This window comes from Lemur catta, chromosome 15 (assembly GCF_020740605.2).
Source record: "Lemur catta isolate mLemCat1 chromosome 15, mLemCat1.pri, whole genome shotgun sequence".
Classification (NCBI taxonomy): domain Eukaryota; kingdom Metazoa; phylum Chordata; class Mammalia; order Primates; family Lemuridae; genus Lemur; species Lemur catta.
In genome coordinates, this window is record NC_059142.1 from 57,263,162 (window position 1) to 57,278,991 (window position 15,830).

At 55.5% G+C, this 15,830-nt stretch overlaps 1 protein-coding gene across 3 annotated transcripts in view; it reads left to right on the top strand.

Moving 5' to 3' along the window:
* Positions 1-15,830, top strand: part of TBCD (tubulin folding cofactor D) — a 119,968-nt gene that overhangs the window by 3,347 nt on the left and 100,791 nt on the right. For all 3 annotated transcript variants that reach the window (XM_045525800.1, XM_045525798.1, XM_045525799.1), the window contains exons 3-7: positions 834-931; positions 2,740-2,841; positions 4,198-4,344; positions 6,448-6,503; positions 8,617-8,749. In XM_045525800.1, coding sequence (XP_045381756.1) covers positions 834-931; positions 2,740-2,841; positions 4,198-4,344; positions 6,448-6,503; positions 8,617-8,749 — 536 coding nt within the window. The remainder of the gene's footprint in view (positions 1-833; positions 932-2,739; positions 2,842-4,197; positions 4,345-6,447; positions 6,504-8,616; positions 8,750-15,830) is intronic.

Here is a 15,830-nt window from a genome sequence, read left to right on the forward strand (position 1 = left end):
AGTAACCTCACAGTGCTCATGGGAGGTCGGTTATTAGCACATTTGACAGCTCAGGAGACTGAAGCATGGCTCTGAGAGCTTACAAACTTGCCCCAGGTTACACAGCTAGTAAGTGTTCCAGCCAAGATTTAAATCCGGAGTCCACTGCAGACCCTCAGGCTTCATGTGTGTGTCACCCTGAAGGTGATGAGAAAATCTACAAGTTCTCAAGGGCCAGATTAAACAAGTAGTTTCAACCGGGTGTGGTGGCACACGCCTGTAGTCCTAGCTACTTAGAAGGCTGAGGCAGGAGGATGGCTTGAGCCTAGGAGTTTGAAGCTGTAGTGAGCTATGATGGAGCCACTGCACTCCGGCCTGGGCAATAGTGGGACCCTGTCTTAAAAAAAAAAAAAAAAAAAGTGGTTTAAAAATTGTCTAGATTCTGGAATTCATTGTGATCAACTTTGTCTTCCCTTTTCCTGGGAAAACTCGTAGTCCGTGTGAGGGGACTAAAGATGGAGGTTCTTGGGAGAGAGCCAGCTGCCGGGAAAAGGACTCTGACGTCTGGCAGAAGGCTGGCATGGGGACGGCAGGCAGGCCCTAGACGCCCTGGGCAGTGGGCTCCCCAGGCTGTGTCTCCGTGTAGGGCCTGGGCTCATGGTGGTTCCCATGTGTGAGTTCTGGTCCCCTGGAAACAGACGTGGTCAAGAGGTGGAAGGTGGTGTTTTCATCTCTTTAAGTAATAGCATTGCTAATATCGAACCGTTCTTACATTACTAAGTAAATTATTTTGGTAGTTTGAGTCAATATCATGTTGATGCTTAATCACAGTAAATGATATGTGTTTTCCCTAGAATGGATGATGAATTTGTTATTGGACATGGTGCAAGATAAGACATCTCCAACTGCCCTCGTGCATCTGGCCTTTAAGTTTCTTTACATCATCACCAAGGTAACATTCGGTAGCAGTTTAGAGTTGACAGACATGTTCTTGATATCGTTGGTCCATAAGCTACCCTCCAAATGTTATTTTTCAGGGAAGATGGTTCTTAGACACAGGATTGAGAATCAGATCTTAGTGACCCCTGGGAGTCCTTTGGCTGACGCAGTATCCAAGATACTGAGCGTCTTGCATCTGAATAGATAGAGCACTACCTGGGTAGGGAGAGATGGGAGATAGGGCTAAACCAGAAAGGTTTGTTACAAGGAAAAAGCAAAAACACTTGGTGGAAATGGAAATGCTTCTCAAGCTTTAATATGCAGATGAATTTCCTGGGGAATCTTGTTATACTATAGGTTTTGGGTAAGTCACTCTAGGGTGGGGTTTTTCTTACAAGCGTCCAGGTGATGTCTGTGTGCTGGCCCACAGACTTATTGTTGACAAATTTTTTTTTTTTTTTTTTTGAGACAGAGTCTTGCTCTGTCACCCAGGCTGGAGTGCAGTGGCATCATCAGCTCATTGGAACGTCAAAGTCATGGGCTCAAGCCTTCCTCCTGCCTCAGCCTCCTGAGTAGCTAGAACTATAGGGAAGAGCCACCACGCCCAGCTAATTTTTCTGTTTTTAGTAGAGACGGGGTCTCGCTCTTGCTCACACTGGTCTCGAACTCCTGACCTCAAGCCATCCTCCCACCTTGGCCTCCCAGAGTGCTGGGATTACAGGCGTGAGCCCCTGGGCCTGGCCCTTATTTGCAGTTTTGACCATGGGAGTGACTCAGGGTGGGTCTTGTGGCTCTCGGGGGTGACGAATCACAGTACTTGTGAGGTGTGGCGGGCAGTGCCCTTGGCCAGTGAGAGAACACGGTGGATGGGCTGCCCAGCAGGCGTGCTCCTCGGCACTCAGTGTTCAAGTGTAGGATTCCTCCTGCAGGTGTCGTGTAACTGCATTTTATGGAAGTGTTAGTGAATTTGGGGACCTTTGAGGTTCTTGGGGGCTTATTCCTCATAAATGTCAGAGGACAATCATATAAACAATGTAGAACCAAATAATTTGTAACATGTCTGTATTTTTGATGAGCCACATATAAGATTTGTTAGATTAGGATAGAACATATTTAATGAACGAGTGATTTAAGAAGCAAGGTCAGCTTTATCGTTGTGACTTTAGTCTTACTAAATTGTGTCGCTGGGCTGGGCGTGGTGGTGGTGGTGGTGGTGGCTCACGCCTGTAATCCCAGCACTTTGGGAGGCGAGAGGCAGGAGGATCACTTGAGCCCAGGAGTTCAAGACCAGCCTGGACCATAGTGAGACCCTGTCTCTACAAAAAAAATAAATAAATAAAACCCCAAAACTTAAAAAATAATTTGTATCACTATAATATGACATAATTCTCTTTGATCCATTGGGTGGCATAGGTGGGATTTTTTTTTTTTTTTTTTTAAGAGACAGGGTCTTGTTCTGTCACCCAGGCTGGAGTGCCGTGGTGCTGTCATAGCTCTCTGCAGCCTCCAACTCCTGGGCTTAAGCTATCCTCCTCTCTTGGCCTCCTGACTAGTTGGGACTATAGTTTTGTGCCACCACACCTGGCTAATTCTGAATTTTTCCCCCCTAGAGAGGGGGTCTTGCTGTGTTGCTCGGTCTGGTCTTGAACGCCAGGCCTCAAGCAATTTTCTCTCCTTGGCCTCACCAAGTGCTAGGATTATAGGTGTGAGCCTCCAAGCTTGGCCAATGGTGGTGATTTTTGATGAGAGAGGAAAAAGATAATTTTGCTACTCCCTGCATTTTCCAGTTGTGGAATAATTCAGTGTCTCTTAATTTGGTAGGTTCGAGGATATAAAATATTTCTTCGTTTATTTCCTCACGAAGTAGCTGATGTGGAGCCTGTTTTAGATATGGTTGCAGGCCAGGACCCCAAGGACCACGAGGTGAGTGCGGCTTCCTCTCTGTGCTCCAGCCGTCCAGCCCCTCCGTTGGCTCCACACCCGGGCTGGCGCTTTCTTCTTCCTGTTCCCCCAGTTTTCTCTCGTGTTGTTTTGCATCTCTCCTCCTCTTTTTTTATTCCTTTGGCTTTCTCTTTACTTCTTACACATGGTACTTCAGATTATTTTCCTTCAAATGTGCCCTCTATGAAGAAAAACTGTGCCTAGGTACAGTTTGGTGATAAAGTTATCGTTGTCCTGTTTTGTCTAACGTGAAGCATAACTGTCGGGGGCTCCCTGGGAGGACTCACGGGACTCCGCGTGTTTGCCTTCTTGGCGGTGGTCTGTCACAGCAAAGGAATGCAGAGCAAAACTGGCAGAGGGAAAAGGCAGGTGGCACAAAGTCCAGGGAAACAAGGCTTCCGGAGTCTTCTCCCAGGAGAGCCTCACAGGGCGTGTGTGTCTCCCAGCTACGAGCTGTGATGGCACACGTGAAGTGTCCGCCAGGGAAGCACATGTGGGACCCGGTGCCCAGGGCTTTTATTGGGGTCTGGTCCCGTGGACACCTGCCCAGCATGAAGCAGAATTCCAGATCCCGAAAGGAAAGCAGGTGCTTGGTGAACCACACGGTTTGTGCAGGTGATCTAAGCCCAGCACCCTCATCAGTCAGGGCTTGGTGGGAACCCTGCCGAAGCCCACGTTCCCTGGTGCCAGCCGAGGGCCCTTTCTGAGGCCGGCAGTGGGGCTTTTTGCTGTGCAGTGCACATTCAGGAGAGCACACAGTTTGTTACTAGCGACTCGGAATTGCCTCGATGTGAATGTTCCTGATCAGCCTCGGAGACCAGGGGTGCTTCCCTGCTGTCTGGCACTCGATGGCCTTCTTGCCGGAGTGTTCCAGTACCCCGTGGAGGGACTGCAGGCCGAATCGGATGCTGTTTTATTGGTTACTGAAAATACAGGCACTCCTTTTTTACTAGAAGTTGAGACTTTTTTGTTAAGTCCTCTGTTTTTTATCTTTTCATCTGTTTTTTAACTTTCTCAAAAGGCCGATTTGCACGTTGAAAGGTGCCAGTGAAGAGAAACCATGATACTGATGTGTCACGATTTTTGTTTGTTCATTTCAATGTGTCTTTTGTCAACCGAGTCAGTTCGCTAAGTGGTGAAAATGAGTGTGTAAGGGTGGGGGTCTTGGGGGACGTGGGAGGAGCCGACAGGTGATCTGTCTCCCTGGCCGTGAGCCTGATGGCACTTGAAGGGCCTGCAGGGTGTTGGTGGGCAGGGGACAGCCGACTGTGGGGGGGTCTGGCAGATGACCTGTGTCTTCTAGGCAGGAATTATTCTCACTGTGATTTATCTTCTCAGACCTGGGAAACCCGCTACATGCTCTTACTGTGGCTGTCTGTGACCTGCCTGATCCCTTTCGATCTTTCACGCCTTGACGGGAATCTCCTTACCCAGCCTGGGCAAGCACGAATGTCCATCATGGACCGCATCCTGCAGATAGCAGAGGTGGGTGTGGTCCTGCCAGCAGTGAGTGGCTCATCAGTGGCCACTTCCGTGTTCGGGCTTCTCGATGTCACCACTGTATTAGCTCAGTGTTCAGCAGGCGGGTGTTTCTCAGCTCCTGTTACTGTGTCTCAGTGTGGTAAAATCCCACTCATAACTAATTTTAGAATTGTGTTAATTAGGGGTTAGGATGAATTACTTCAGCAAATCTCATTTCTTTGTAGATAACAAATGTCCTGTTAAACATAGTAGTGGGATGTGGGAGGTTTCAGGGTCAATGGGAAGAGAAAAGGACTCGTTTTACATTTAGTTCTTAGGAAAACGTTACATACTATAATGATCATTGCAGAAAAATTTGAAAGTACAGATAAGCAAGAAAAATATTAAATTGAAATCTGTCAAATTCTAGTGCCAGGGGATAACAGTTTTGTTTCCTTCAAACTTTCCCTGCTGCAAATATTGTGCAAATAAAGATAGCTTATTGTGTCAATTACCTCTTGCTGCATAAAGTTACCTCAAACCTGAGTGTTTACCACAACACACACGTGTCCTCTCACGGTCTCTGTGAGTCAGGGGTCTGGCGTGGCTTAGCTGGCAGCATCTTCCAGGCTGCCCACGGCTGTGTCGCAGCTGGACTCCGGCAGGGTCTGCCCAGCTCTCTCGGTGGTTGGCAGACGTCAGTTCCTCGGAGCTGCTGGACCTCGGACCTCGGTGTTTCGCTGGCTGTTGGATTCTTCGCCACATGGGTGCCTCCAGCCTGGCAGTTTATTTTGTCAAAGCCAGCAAGGGAGAGTCTGCCAGTGAAACAGAAGTCACCATGCTACGTTGCCTGACGTTGGACGGGATGCTCTGTCCCCTTTGCCAGACCCTGTGGTTTGGAAGCGAGTCACTGTGTGCACCAGGGGGTGTGAACACGGGGGGCGCGTCTCCCGCCAGACTTACAGGAGTCGTTGGCATTCGCTGACGGCCTGCTGTGTGCCAGGCCCTGCTCTGAACACTTCATAGGTTAATTCTTTAATCAGTCATTTATAGATTTCACCTATAAATTGATGATTTGTAGATTATTGATTAATATGATTAATCATGTTAATCTCTGATTAGTAGATTAATCATTTCATTGTACTTTATGAGGTTGTTAGCAGTTTTTACCACTGTTTAGCTGAGGCACCGGCAGGTGTAGGGATAAGGAGGTGGGCGGCGCTCGGCTCAGCGCTGCGTCCACACCTGAGCCCGGCGGGAGGCTGTGGGGCTGTGGTGTCGCCAGCACTGAGCACTGCCCCCGGGACAAGACCCCTGACAGACTGTCCTGAGTGTCCTGTTATGTCACGAAGTGTCCCCTCATAGTCTTTGAGAGAAGGATGTTCCGTTGTAAGGATTTTAGGGAAAAGGTACCCCATTGTACCATAATTTAAAAAATACTGTCTTATAGATGGACTTTTGTTTGTTTCTAGTTTTGTTGTGTTCACGCCTGTGTGGTGTTGAAGAGCGTTTACATTCTTCATCATTACGTTGTTTACCTGCCCACCAAGTGGGACTGCCAGGTCGGGGACACGATTTCTGAACCTTGGCACCTGTATGTGATTGCCCTCCAGAAAGCCTGCCCCAGAAAAAAGGTCATCTCAGTGTGTCATTTGGAAAAACAAAGGTAGAGATGAGCGTTGGAACCTCTTAGGGCAGGTCTCCTGAAAGTATCCAGGCGTCGGCATTAAGTCTAGGTCCTCTTCCGTTCGAGTGGGGCCTCCTCGCTGGTCTGAATGTTAAGTGCTGACGGCCCCCACGTGCTGGGAGTGCCCGGGCGTGTCCGCTGCTCAGGGAATGCTCTGCCGTGTCTCCTTTGCCTGCTCTGTTTCTGTGAACATGTGTGTCGGGGGCTGTGACCGTGTGCTCCGTGTGGAGCAGGCGCAGACGGGGCCGAGGGGGCAGTTGGTAGCTGCAGTTGTGGGTTCCGGGCTGAGCGGTTTGCGCAGCTCTGGAATTTGGGTTCTGCCTATAAGCTTCCTGCGCCCGGGCTCTCGGGGGCCTGGTGAGTGCGGGGCTGGCCGTGCGGGGTCCCTGAGGTCTGCCTCCTGTGGTGTGACCCCGCCTGTCCTTTGCGCTTTCTTGCAGTCCTACTTGGTTGTCAGCGACAAGGCCCGAGATGCGGCTGCCGTCCTTGTGTCCAGGTGAGTACCTGTGGCTGTGCTGGCTGATGCGGGATTGGTGCGTCTTGGGCGGGCTTCTCTGAGGTACTGTGGTGTGTCACGTGAGTGTCGTATCCTCAGACGAAGGACCCAGGGCAGTCTTTGTGCTCCTCAGACTCTCTGTGTCTTTGAGGGGGCACACAGCACTGATTGCCACAGGGAACACCCGAGCCTGGGGTGCTGGCCGGGCTGCCGGGGGCCTGGCCTCCTGGGGGTGGCAGCAGTGGAGCCCTTGAAAGTCTCCTTGGCGACAGCTCATGCCGTGGCCTGTGGGGGTTGTGAGTGGTGGGTGGACTCTTCACCGGGCAGTGAGAGGGCTTTGCTGCGGGCCCCCGTGGGGCGCGGGGTTCCTGCTGGTGCTGCCCCGTGACAGCCACACCCTGGCATGAGTGGAGCCGAAACATTTGGAAATAGGGATTTGTCCCCCTATTACAGGTGTTAATGCCTAGCCCCTCCCCAGGTGTGTACGATGTGAACCGTGGCCTCGGGGGTGGGGTCCTCACTGTTCGAGGGAAGTTGACAGCTGCCAGCGTCCATCTCTGCTTGGCAGTTTCTGTTTTTCGAGTGTCGTGTGAGGGGCCTGACGCAGGAATGTAGTGGTGTGTGTGTGCCCGGGGAGGGCCTGTCGCCACCTCTAATGTGGCCCGACTGGACAGGCCAGACAGGGGTGCAAGATGGACAGACCAAGAGGGCTCATGGCTGCGGAGCAGCAGGGAGGGTGGGCGTCCCATCCTGGGCCTGGTGACTGGGGTGGGTGGGGGGTGGGGGTCCCATCCTGGGCCTGGTGACTGGGGTGGGCGTCCCATCCTGGGCCTGGTGACTGGGGTGGGTGGGGGGTGGGGGTCCCATCCTGGGCCTGGTGACTGGGGTGGGCGTCCCATCCTGGGCCTGGTGACTGGGGTGGGTGGGGGGTGGGGGTCCCATCCTGGGCCTGATGACTGGGGTGGGCGTCCCATCCTGGGCCTGGTGACTGTGGTGGGTCGGGGGTGGGTGTCCCATCCTGGGCCTGATGACTGGGGGGGCTGGGGGGTGGGTGTCCCATCCTGGCTCTCATGACTGGGGGGGGGTTGGGGGAGGGTCTCAGCCTGGCAGCTCAGCTCTGGCGTCTCACTTGAGTTCTGGACTTGTGCAGTGGCTGCCTGGGGGCTCCCTGGGGCTGTCTAGGGGGCCTGGCCCTCCCCGGGCCCTTCTTGGGAGAGGGCCCATCATTCTTAGGGAAGCTGCTCCCCACCACCCCTCCACCGCCTACCATCTCCCTCCCACCCACCTGCCACAGTGCAGTCAGGACACGGGTCAGGCCCCCTGCCTGGCCAGCCTGCCTTCTGCCCTGCGCCCTCCGCTCCCAGCCACACCTGCTCCTTTGTCTTCCTCCAGTCCCCTGAGTGCCTTTCGGCCCCTGGGCTGTGGCTCTTGCCGCCACCTTGGGCAGCAGGCCTTTTCCACTCCCTGGCGTGTGCCCTCGGACGCTGCCCCTGCACCTGCCCTGAGGAAGCGTGTCTGCCCTCACCCCGACGGTTCCCCCACTGTTTGCTGTTTCTCCCCCAAGTGTCAGAGCTGCGGGAGGGCAGGACCTTGCCCTGGTCTCTACGTGGCAAGGCCAGTCTCACGTCACTTGGGCAGAGCTGCTGGTGGCAGAAGGAAGAGGGCGCAGGTTTTTGTTTTGGGAGCTCTGTGGTCTGCTGAGGTCAGGCCACAAGAGGACCCGAGGCCGTGTCTGGGAGGGAGGACGGGGGGACTCCGGCCGGAGCTCTGCGTGAGGGGCTGGGATGCAGGAACAGCCTGTGTGGCGCGGGGTCACGGGGCTGGGAGCGCGGGGTCCTGAGGTCAAGGGGTGCGGAGCTGGGTCCAGGGGGAGACAGGCGGGGAGGCCTGTGTGACCCCAGAGGGGTCATGTTCTGGGCAGTGACTTGGTTTCTGGGGTTGGAGCGGGGGGGGGTCTGAGGAGAGCAGACGCCCATCCGTGCACAGTGTTTCGAGTTGGGAGGACGTGGGTGGGGGGGTGGCGTGTGCCCTGAGGGGCCGCTGAGGCCTGGGAGGTTCTTGGTGTTGGAGGCCTCCGTGGGCTGGGACACACTGTGCCCTTTCCTTCTGGCAGGTTCATCACGCGCCCTGATGTCAAGCAGCAGAAGATGGCGGGTTTCCTGGACTGGAGCTTGTGTACCTTGGCCCGCTCCTCCTTCCAGACCCTGGAGGGGGTCATCGCCATGGACGGGACGCTGCAGGCCCTGGTAAGCACTGCCCCCCGGCACAGCCTCGGGGTCTGGGGACAGCAGGGAGGTGGTGCTGCACGCGGGACCATGGAACGTGGTTTGCGTGCGATTCTGTTTTGAACCGGGGCAGGTTGGTTTGGCCCTGACAGGGTCGTGGACGGTCCTCCGGCTGGGTATTTTGCGCATCCCTGCGCTGGTCCCTGCACTCGTCCCTGCGCTCGCCACCAGGGGGCAGTGGTGCCTGCGCAGTGGCGCCGTCCGGGCCAGTCTCTGGTTTTCTCCTGCTTAGCTGTGCCGCACGGCACCGTTGCTGGAACCAGCGCTAATGAAATGAGGCAAGTGATGTGAGACCTGGTTTGGTTCAGAGGGTCGGGTGAGGCTGTTTCTGACACCGCGTGTAACACAGACCCTGGAGGGCCCCGGCCGGTGCCCCTCCAGCCTTGACCGGCCCTTCGCTTGTCTGTTGTGTTGTCTTGTCTGGTGCCACGGAGGAGAAAGGTCCAGTTTAAGTCTTGCAGAAGAGGGCAAGGCCTGGGGGTCGAGGCCGCAACCCCCCGGGGCCAGCCTTCTGGAGGGGGAGCCAGCAGCCCTCTGTGGCCCTGGGGTCTGGGGACAGACCCACCCCTTTCTCCAATTGCAGTGGGGGGACTTGGAGAGCAGCTCTTGTCCTTGTCTCTGAGTCACAGCAGCGCCCCCACCCCCGGAGGAGAGCAGGGCGCTTCGCGGTGCGTGTGAGGGGGACCCCGCGCAGCGTCTCGGGGGTCTTGTCTGCGCTCCTGCAGGTTCTGCGGGGGAGGGGAGGCTGCTGGGCTGGGTGGGGAGTGGGGCTGGTGGTGCAGTGTCCCTGGGCTTGAGCGAGCCTGGGGGACGCTCCACCGCCCCCTCCTCCGCTTGCCGCACCCCTGCTGTGCTTTCCTGCCGGTTCTGTTGGGAAACGTCCTCAGCGTCTGCGTCTTCTGGCAGTGTTGCCGTTGTCCTTGGGAAGTGGCCATTCCGGTGATGAGAACATTTCAAAGCATGTGAGAAAGAAACCTGGGAAGATAAAAACGTTTTCTAATTTCCAGCTCTGCCGAGGCGACATCTGCTTTCCTCAGGCCTCTTCCACGCTCCACACACGTGTGATGTCGTGCGGCAGTTCTCAAACCTCAAGATGTAATTCGTATGCCGTAAGGAGCGCATCCTTTACAGCAAATAATTCAGCAGTTTTGGAATATTGACAGGTCGTGCCACCATCACCATTATCTAATTCCAGGACACTGTCATCACCCCCAAAAGGAACCTTACTGCCCCCCAGTGGTCACTCCTCAGCCCCTGGCAGTGTCCGTCCAGCTCGTCTCTGGGTTTGCCTGCCGGGGACACGTCACATGAATGGACTCACAGCGTGTGGCCCCGCGTGTCTGGCAGCTCTCGCTGAGCCTGTGTCAGAGCTTCGTCTTTGTGGCCAAACACTACGGCGTGTGGGGATTTTTGGCTGCTGTGAGTGATGCTGCTGTGAACTTCCGTGTGCAGGTTTTTTGTTTGAACTTAAACGCTTTCAGTTCCCTTGGGTATGTAACAGTAGGTTTTAAAATTTTTAATAATATTTTGAATCTTTCTGTCTTTCTGAATTCTTGTTTGAGAAAAGTTCTTGTGGCTGCGTGCCTGGCATCGGATGGCATTGAGAGCACCTGCCGTGCCAGGCGTTCGGGGGCTAGGGGTGCAGATGGGCCGTGCCAGGCGTTCGGGGGCTAGGGGTGCAGATGGGCCGTGCCAGGCGTTCGGGGGCTAGGGGTGCAGATGGGCCGTGCCAGGCGTTCGGGGGCTAGGGGTGCAGATGGGCCGTGCCAGGCGTTCGGGGGCTAGGGGTGCAGATGGGCCGTGCCAGGCGTTCGGGGGCTAGGGGTGCAGATGGGCCGTGCCAGGCGTTCGGGGGCTAGGGGTGCAGATGGGCCGTGCGTGCAGGCACCCCTTGTTGGGTGGTGCGGGTGGTGCTGCAGAGGATTTCATTTGGTCTAATGGCTCTGGTGGAGGTCAGCACAGGCTGAGGCTGGCCTTGAAGGTCAGTGGGGCAGCGGTGGGGTGGGCCTGATGTGTCAGGTGTGTGCTGTGCCCTCGGCCGGTGGGTCCTCAGGGGATGTTGTACATTTACGCTCTAGGTGATTCCGGTGGAGGGGGTGGATTGAGATGGTTAATTTGAAGGTTTGGGTGTAATTGGATTCTTAATTTTTTTTTTTTTTTTTTTTTGAGACAGTGTCTCACTGTGTTGCCCAGGCTACAGTGTTGTGGCGTCAGCCTCGCTCACAGCAACCTCAAACTCCTGGGCTCAAGCGATCCTTCTTCCTCAGCCTCCCAGGTAGCTGGGAGTACAGGCGTGAGCCACCATGCCCGGCTAATTTTTTCTATATATTTTTAGCTGTCTAGATAATTTCTTTCTACTTTTGGTAGAGACGGGGTCTCGCTCTTGCTTAGGCTGATCTCGAACTTCTGACCTCGAGAGATCCTCCCACCTCGGCCTCCCAGAGTGCTAGGATTACAGGCGTGAGCCACCGTGCCTGGCCTGGATTCTTAATTTTTGCCATGAGTCTTACTGAAAAGTCTTAGGAAAACAAATGGAAGGTCTAACAATGTAACGGGAGCTCGCTGGTCCGTGCTGGCTCTGCAGGGCAGGACGCAGGACCTGCCCCGCACGTGGGGCAGCTTTGGGAGGGTAAGCACGTTGGGCCTTGCTCAGGTGAGTTCTTAGACACCTTTGCCCCGTCAGGAAGCTTCGTTTCTGACAGGCTTCCGGGGGCTCCTGTAGCCAGCTCCTTGCCAGCCTGGCCTGGGAGTGTCCCGCCCCTGTCCCCTGCCTTGTCCTTCCTTGCCCATGGCCACGTTCACATGTGACAGGTCGGCCTGGTGGGGTCAGCAGGGTGCCCTGACCGTGGGGCTGGGGCCAGTCGTGATCTGCAGGCAGGAAGGGCCTGTGTGGCCACGGAGGGAGAGGCCTCCGCGTGCAGCCTGCCCAGGGCTTGGTGCTGCGTCCTGGCCGTGTCCTGGCGTCTGCCGGCTTCCGAGCCTTGTCCCTTAGCCCAGCTCCTTGGAGCTCAGAAGCCTTCTCAGCGTGGGAAGGTTGTGGTGGCCACTTTTTGTCCAGTTTTGCAATCACTTTTTCCACAGGTTCTTTTTTTTTACTTTTTGATCATCTTGTTGCTTTTTTCTAGATGGTTTCCAAGTTTTCTGTGTCTCCTTCCCTGGGAGAGGCAGCAGCGTGGTGCACAGGCTGCACCTGGGGGGCCCCGAGGACGGGCAGGCTCGCTGCCCCTGCTCCTCTGCGGCTGTCGGACTGGACTGACCGTTTTTAGTGGAATTAAACCAGCCAAGATTGGGGAAGTGCTTTTGTTTTGACATCTCCAAGTTCCACATTTTCCCCTTCCTCCTGAGGTGTAGAAAGGTTTTCTCAAAGGCTTAAAGCTGAGCCTCAGCCGCCCAGCTGGGCGTGCGCTGGCAGAGGCTGAAGAGGAGGCAGCTCTCCCTGCTGTGTGGGGCAGAGACTTGGGCACTTTGGCAGCGGCACCTCAGCGCCGGGTAGAGATCTGCCCCCAGTGAGAGTGAGCAATTGCCTGACGCAGCCTCTGGAATCCCTGGGGAGGGAGTGAAACTGTGAGGCAACGGCCCGGCGGGGCCTGGCAGCTCCTGGTGCCAGCGCTTCCCTCCCAGGGCCTCCCGAGACCCGTGTTTCTTCTGGAAAATCCCAAGTCTGCTGGAGCTGTGCATGTTTTCCCTTTCTTTTTGAAGGGTCGGTCTGGTCTGATGGAGGTGCCCAGCAGGAGGAAGCTGCGTTGGGCGCGAGCGGGCGGGAAGGTTTCGCCCTGGGCTTGTCAGACCTGCGGGCAGAGGGCTGGGTGTGCTGCGCGCATGACGAAACTTGCAGGTGTATTGTGCTGCAGGATTTCATCTGCTTCCTTTGATGCACTTGGCTTCGTTTTCATCCACCTGCTCATTAGTGTGGGCTAGGCGAAACAGGTGAACTCCCGACAAGTACCGTCGAAACCAAGGTTTGATTTTTATTTCCCTCAAAGCGTAGTTCTCCTGCAGGGACGATTTTGAACTCTTGTGAGAGGGAAACAAGCGTTTGGCAACTTACTGCCCCTGGAAGGCCCCTGTACTCTGGCTTGCGAAGACAGCCCGGGTTCAGTCCCACTTCAAGCACTGGCTGACAGCCTTGGCTTTTCAACGCTGACGGCTGCCCCCGCCCCGGCGTGGCTGGTGGGACTCGTGGCAGGATAAGTGGTGTTCTGTGTGCCAGCTGCTAGGCTCGTGTCTCCCCTTGACAGTGCAGTTTCTCTTGTTTTCTTTTTTTTATCATTGATAAAAACCAAAGTCTTGTTAAAGGATAAAATAGTCACAAACAACAGCGTTAAAACCCAGGAAAGCCAAATTCTGCTGGCACCTCCAGTCCCACCCCAAGCCTGCTGCTGGGCACTCAGGAGGAGAGAGGTGGAGTCGAAGCTACTCTTGTGTTTCAAATACAGTTTAAAACATGAGAGCAAGTGCCCAGGTCCGAGTGGCTGTGGGCTGGGTCCGCGTGGGCAGATGGGTGGCACCGGGAACCTCAGACTGAGCTGCTGTTGCCACAGCTCTGCCCCGGCCTCTGCTGACTGCGCTCCCCTGCTGACCCGGGGCAAGGGTGAAGCACCAGGCTCCCTGGCCCCACCTGGAAGGAAGTCACCGCTCTTACCTCAGAGGGTGGCGTGAGGCTAATTAGCGCATGTCGAGCTCTTTGAAGATGAGAAGAAGCCAGCTGATTATCCAAAACATTTCTTATCTGGGCTTTGATTTCTTTTCTTTCAGGACCCTTTGGAGACTAGCACCTGCTGTTCCACTTGGGGCTCAGTGTGGCCCAGGACGGATCGTCCACATTGTCCTTTTTAGTGGTGGTGCTTGGTCAGCGCAGGACTTTGGGTGGAGAAAAGCTGGCGAGGACCATCTGGACGTGTGCTCCTATAGGGTTCAGGGGAAATAAGGAACCTAAAATTATGCTTGTTCCGTTTCCTTGTGCTTTAAATCAAGACCGTGAGCAGCCAGCTCTGGCACCGTCTCGGTCCCCGTAACGCAGCCTTCCCTGGGAGGCGGGTGGCACAGGCGGGCGTCTCGTGGGAGCCTGGGTGGTGTGCCGCCCACCTCTGCTCCTGCCGACGCTGCAGGTGTGTGCTCAAGCCCACCTGGGGTCTCTCGCGGTGGGGAAGGGACTCGTGGGTCCCAGGCCTTACTCTCATTTTGGAGATGCGGAAACAAACACACGAGCCAAACGGTGGGGCTGCTCCGCACCCCTGGCTGGCACTGAGCAGCACAGAGCCGCAGCCACCTACCTGGCCTGCAGGTGTGTGACACCTGGCTGCCCACACCTCCCTGACCCTCCCTCTGACAGGTGGCCCTCAGGCTGTGGCCACGGCTGTTGCCATCTCATCTCATTCCCTCTTGACCTTTATTTCCTGGTTTCTGACCTTGGTCCTAGAGCCCCCGTTCTGTGTGCCTGTCGGGTGTACGTGTTGGCACTTCAGCACCCGTGAGTCCCAAATCACCCCTGTCTGCCTGTCACTTTTCCCTCCCTGTGGGTGTCTGTGTGACCGACTGGTAGGCCCAGAAGCCGTGACCCCTGCGGGGTCTCGCTGGCTGGCAGCACGGCACGGCTGAGTTGTCGGGAGAGTCCGTGTCAGCAGCAGAACCGTCCTCTGCACGGGCTGCTGTTCTTTCTGTGCTTCCCTGGGTTGAGGAGTGACGATCTGGGAGTTGACTTTCCTCAGAATCGTTTTTCCTGCTGCTTTCTTTTTTTTTTTTTGGCTTTATTTTTTTTTTATTATTATTTCAGCATATTGTGGGGGTACAAAAGTTTAGGTTACGTATAATGCCCTTGCCCCCCCATCAGAGCTTCAAACGTGTCCATCCCCCAGACAGTGCGAGTCACACTCGTTATGTATGTATACACCCCTCCCCTCCCCCCAACATCTGCCCGACACCCCATCAGTGTTATTCCTGAATGTGCTCTTAGGTGATGACCAGGGAAACCAATTTGATGGTGAGTACATGTGGTGCTTGGTTTTCCATTCTTGGGATACTTCACTTAGTAGAATGGGTTCCGACTCTATCCAGGAAAATACAAGAGGTGCTAGATCACAGTTGTTTCCTGCTACTTTCTTGAAGAACTTGTGCACAGTTAACACTTTGTTCTGAAAATTGGTCCTTCTCAGGACGGCATGGGGCCCCACGGCCTGTGTGCAGAGCCGGTGTTCCCAGGTGGCCGTGGCTGGTCCTGGTGGAAGGTTCCAGGCTCCCCTGTGTGGAGAGCCAGGCCCTGCCCAGGCTTCCTCTGCTGTGCCCCTTGACGCTGATGGTCATGTTGTGGTAGGAGGGTTCTTTCGCATCGTGCTGCTGGGAGATGGAGCCATGAGTTTACGAGATTCCTCCATGAAGTGCCTTTGTGTGTTGTGCGAAGGGTGCAGTGAAGTTGGGGCTTTGCTTCACGCCACACGAGGTCTGGCCCGGGTGGACTCATGGTGGCCCAGGCGGGGACCCAGGGCCGTGTTCTGAGTGGAGTGTGGCCTAGACTGGCAGTGCTGGTGCTGAGGACCCTCCTCTGTGTCTATGCTGTGCTCTCTCCATGGCCGAGTGGCTCCGTAATGTGGCCACTCGTGGCTTGCTGAGCCTGCGGCGGGGGAGGGTGGCGTGCGCAGTTGGATGTTTCCCATGATACTGCCTCTTAGCTCCGGAGCAGAACGCAGGAAAACAGAAGGGGAGAACCTTGCTACACAGCCGGCTTGGTGGTGATGCCATGGCTTCCTGAGAGACCAGGAGCAGGGCCGGGGCAAGGGGCCGTCCGCTGGCACAGAGCAAGGTGGCCTGTGTGGTCTGCATGGTGCCGGCCAGCGCTCGCGGGAGGGTACGTGGACTCCCAGAAAAGCCTTTCGTTGTCAGCGAGAGCCTCGCCAGCGCTGGCATGGCTGGCGTGAGGGCCTTTCTCCCAGGGCCTGGGGTGGAGGTGCTTTTCTTGGCCTTGACTTGGTAGTGCCTCAAGGGGACTCTCAAACCAGCATCTCCGGCTTGGCAGTGGGCAAACTGGCTCCTGAGTAGCTCCACGGCC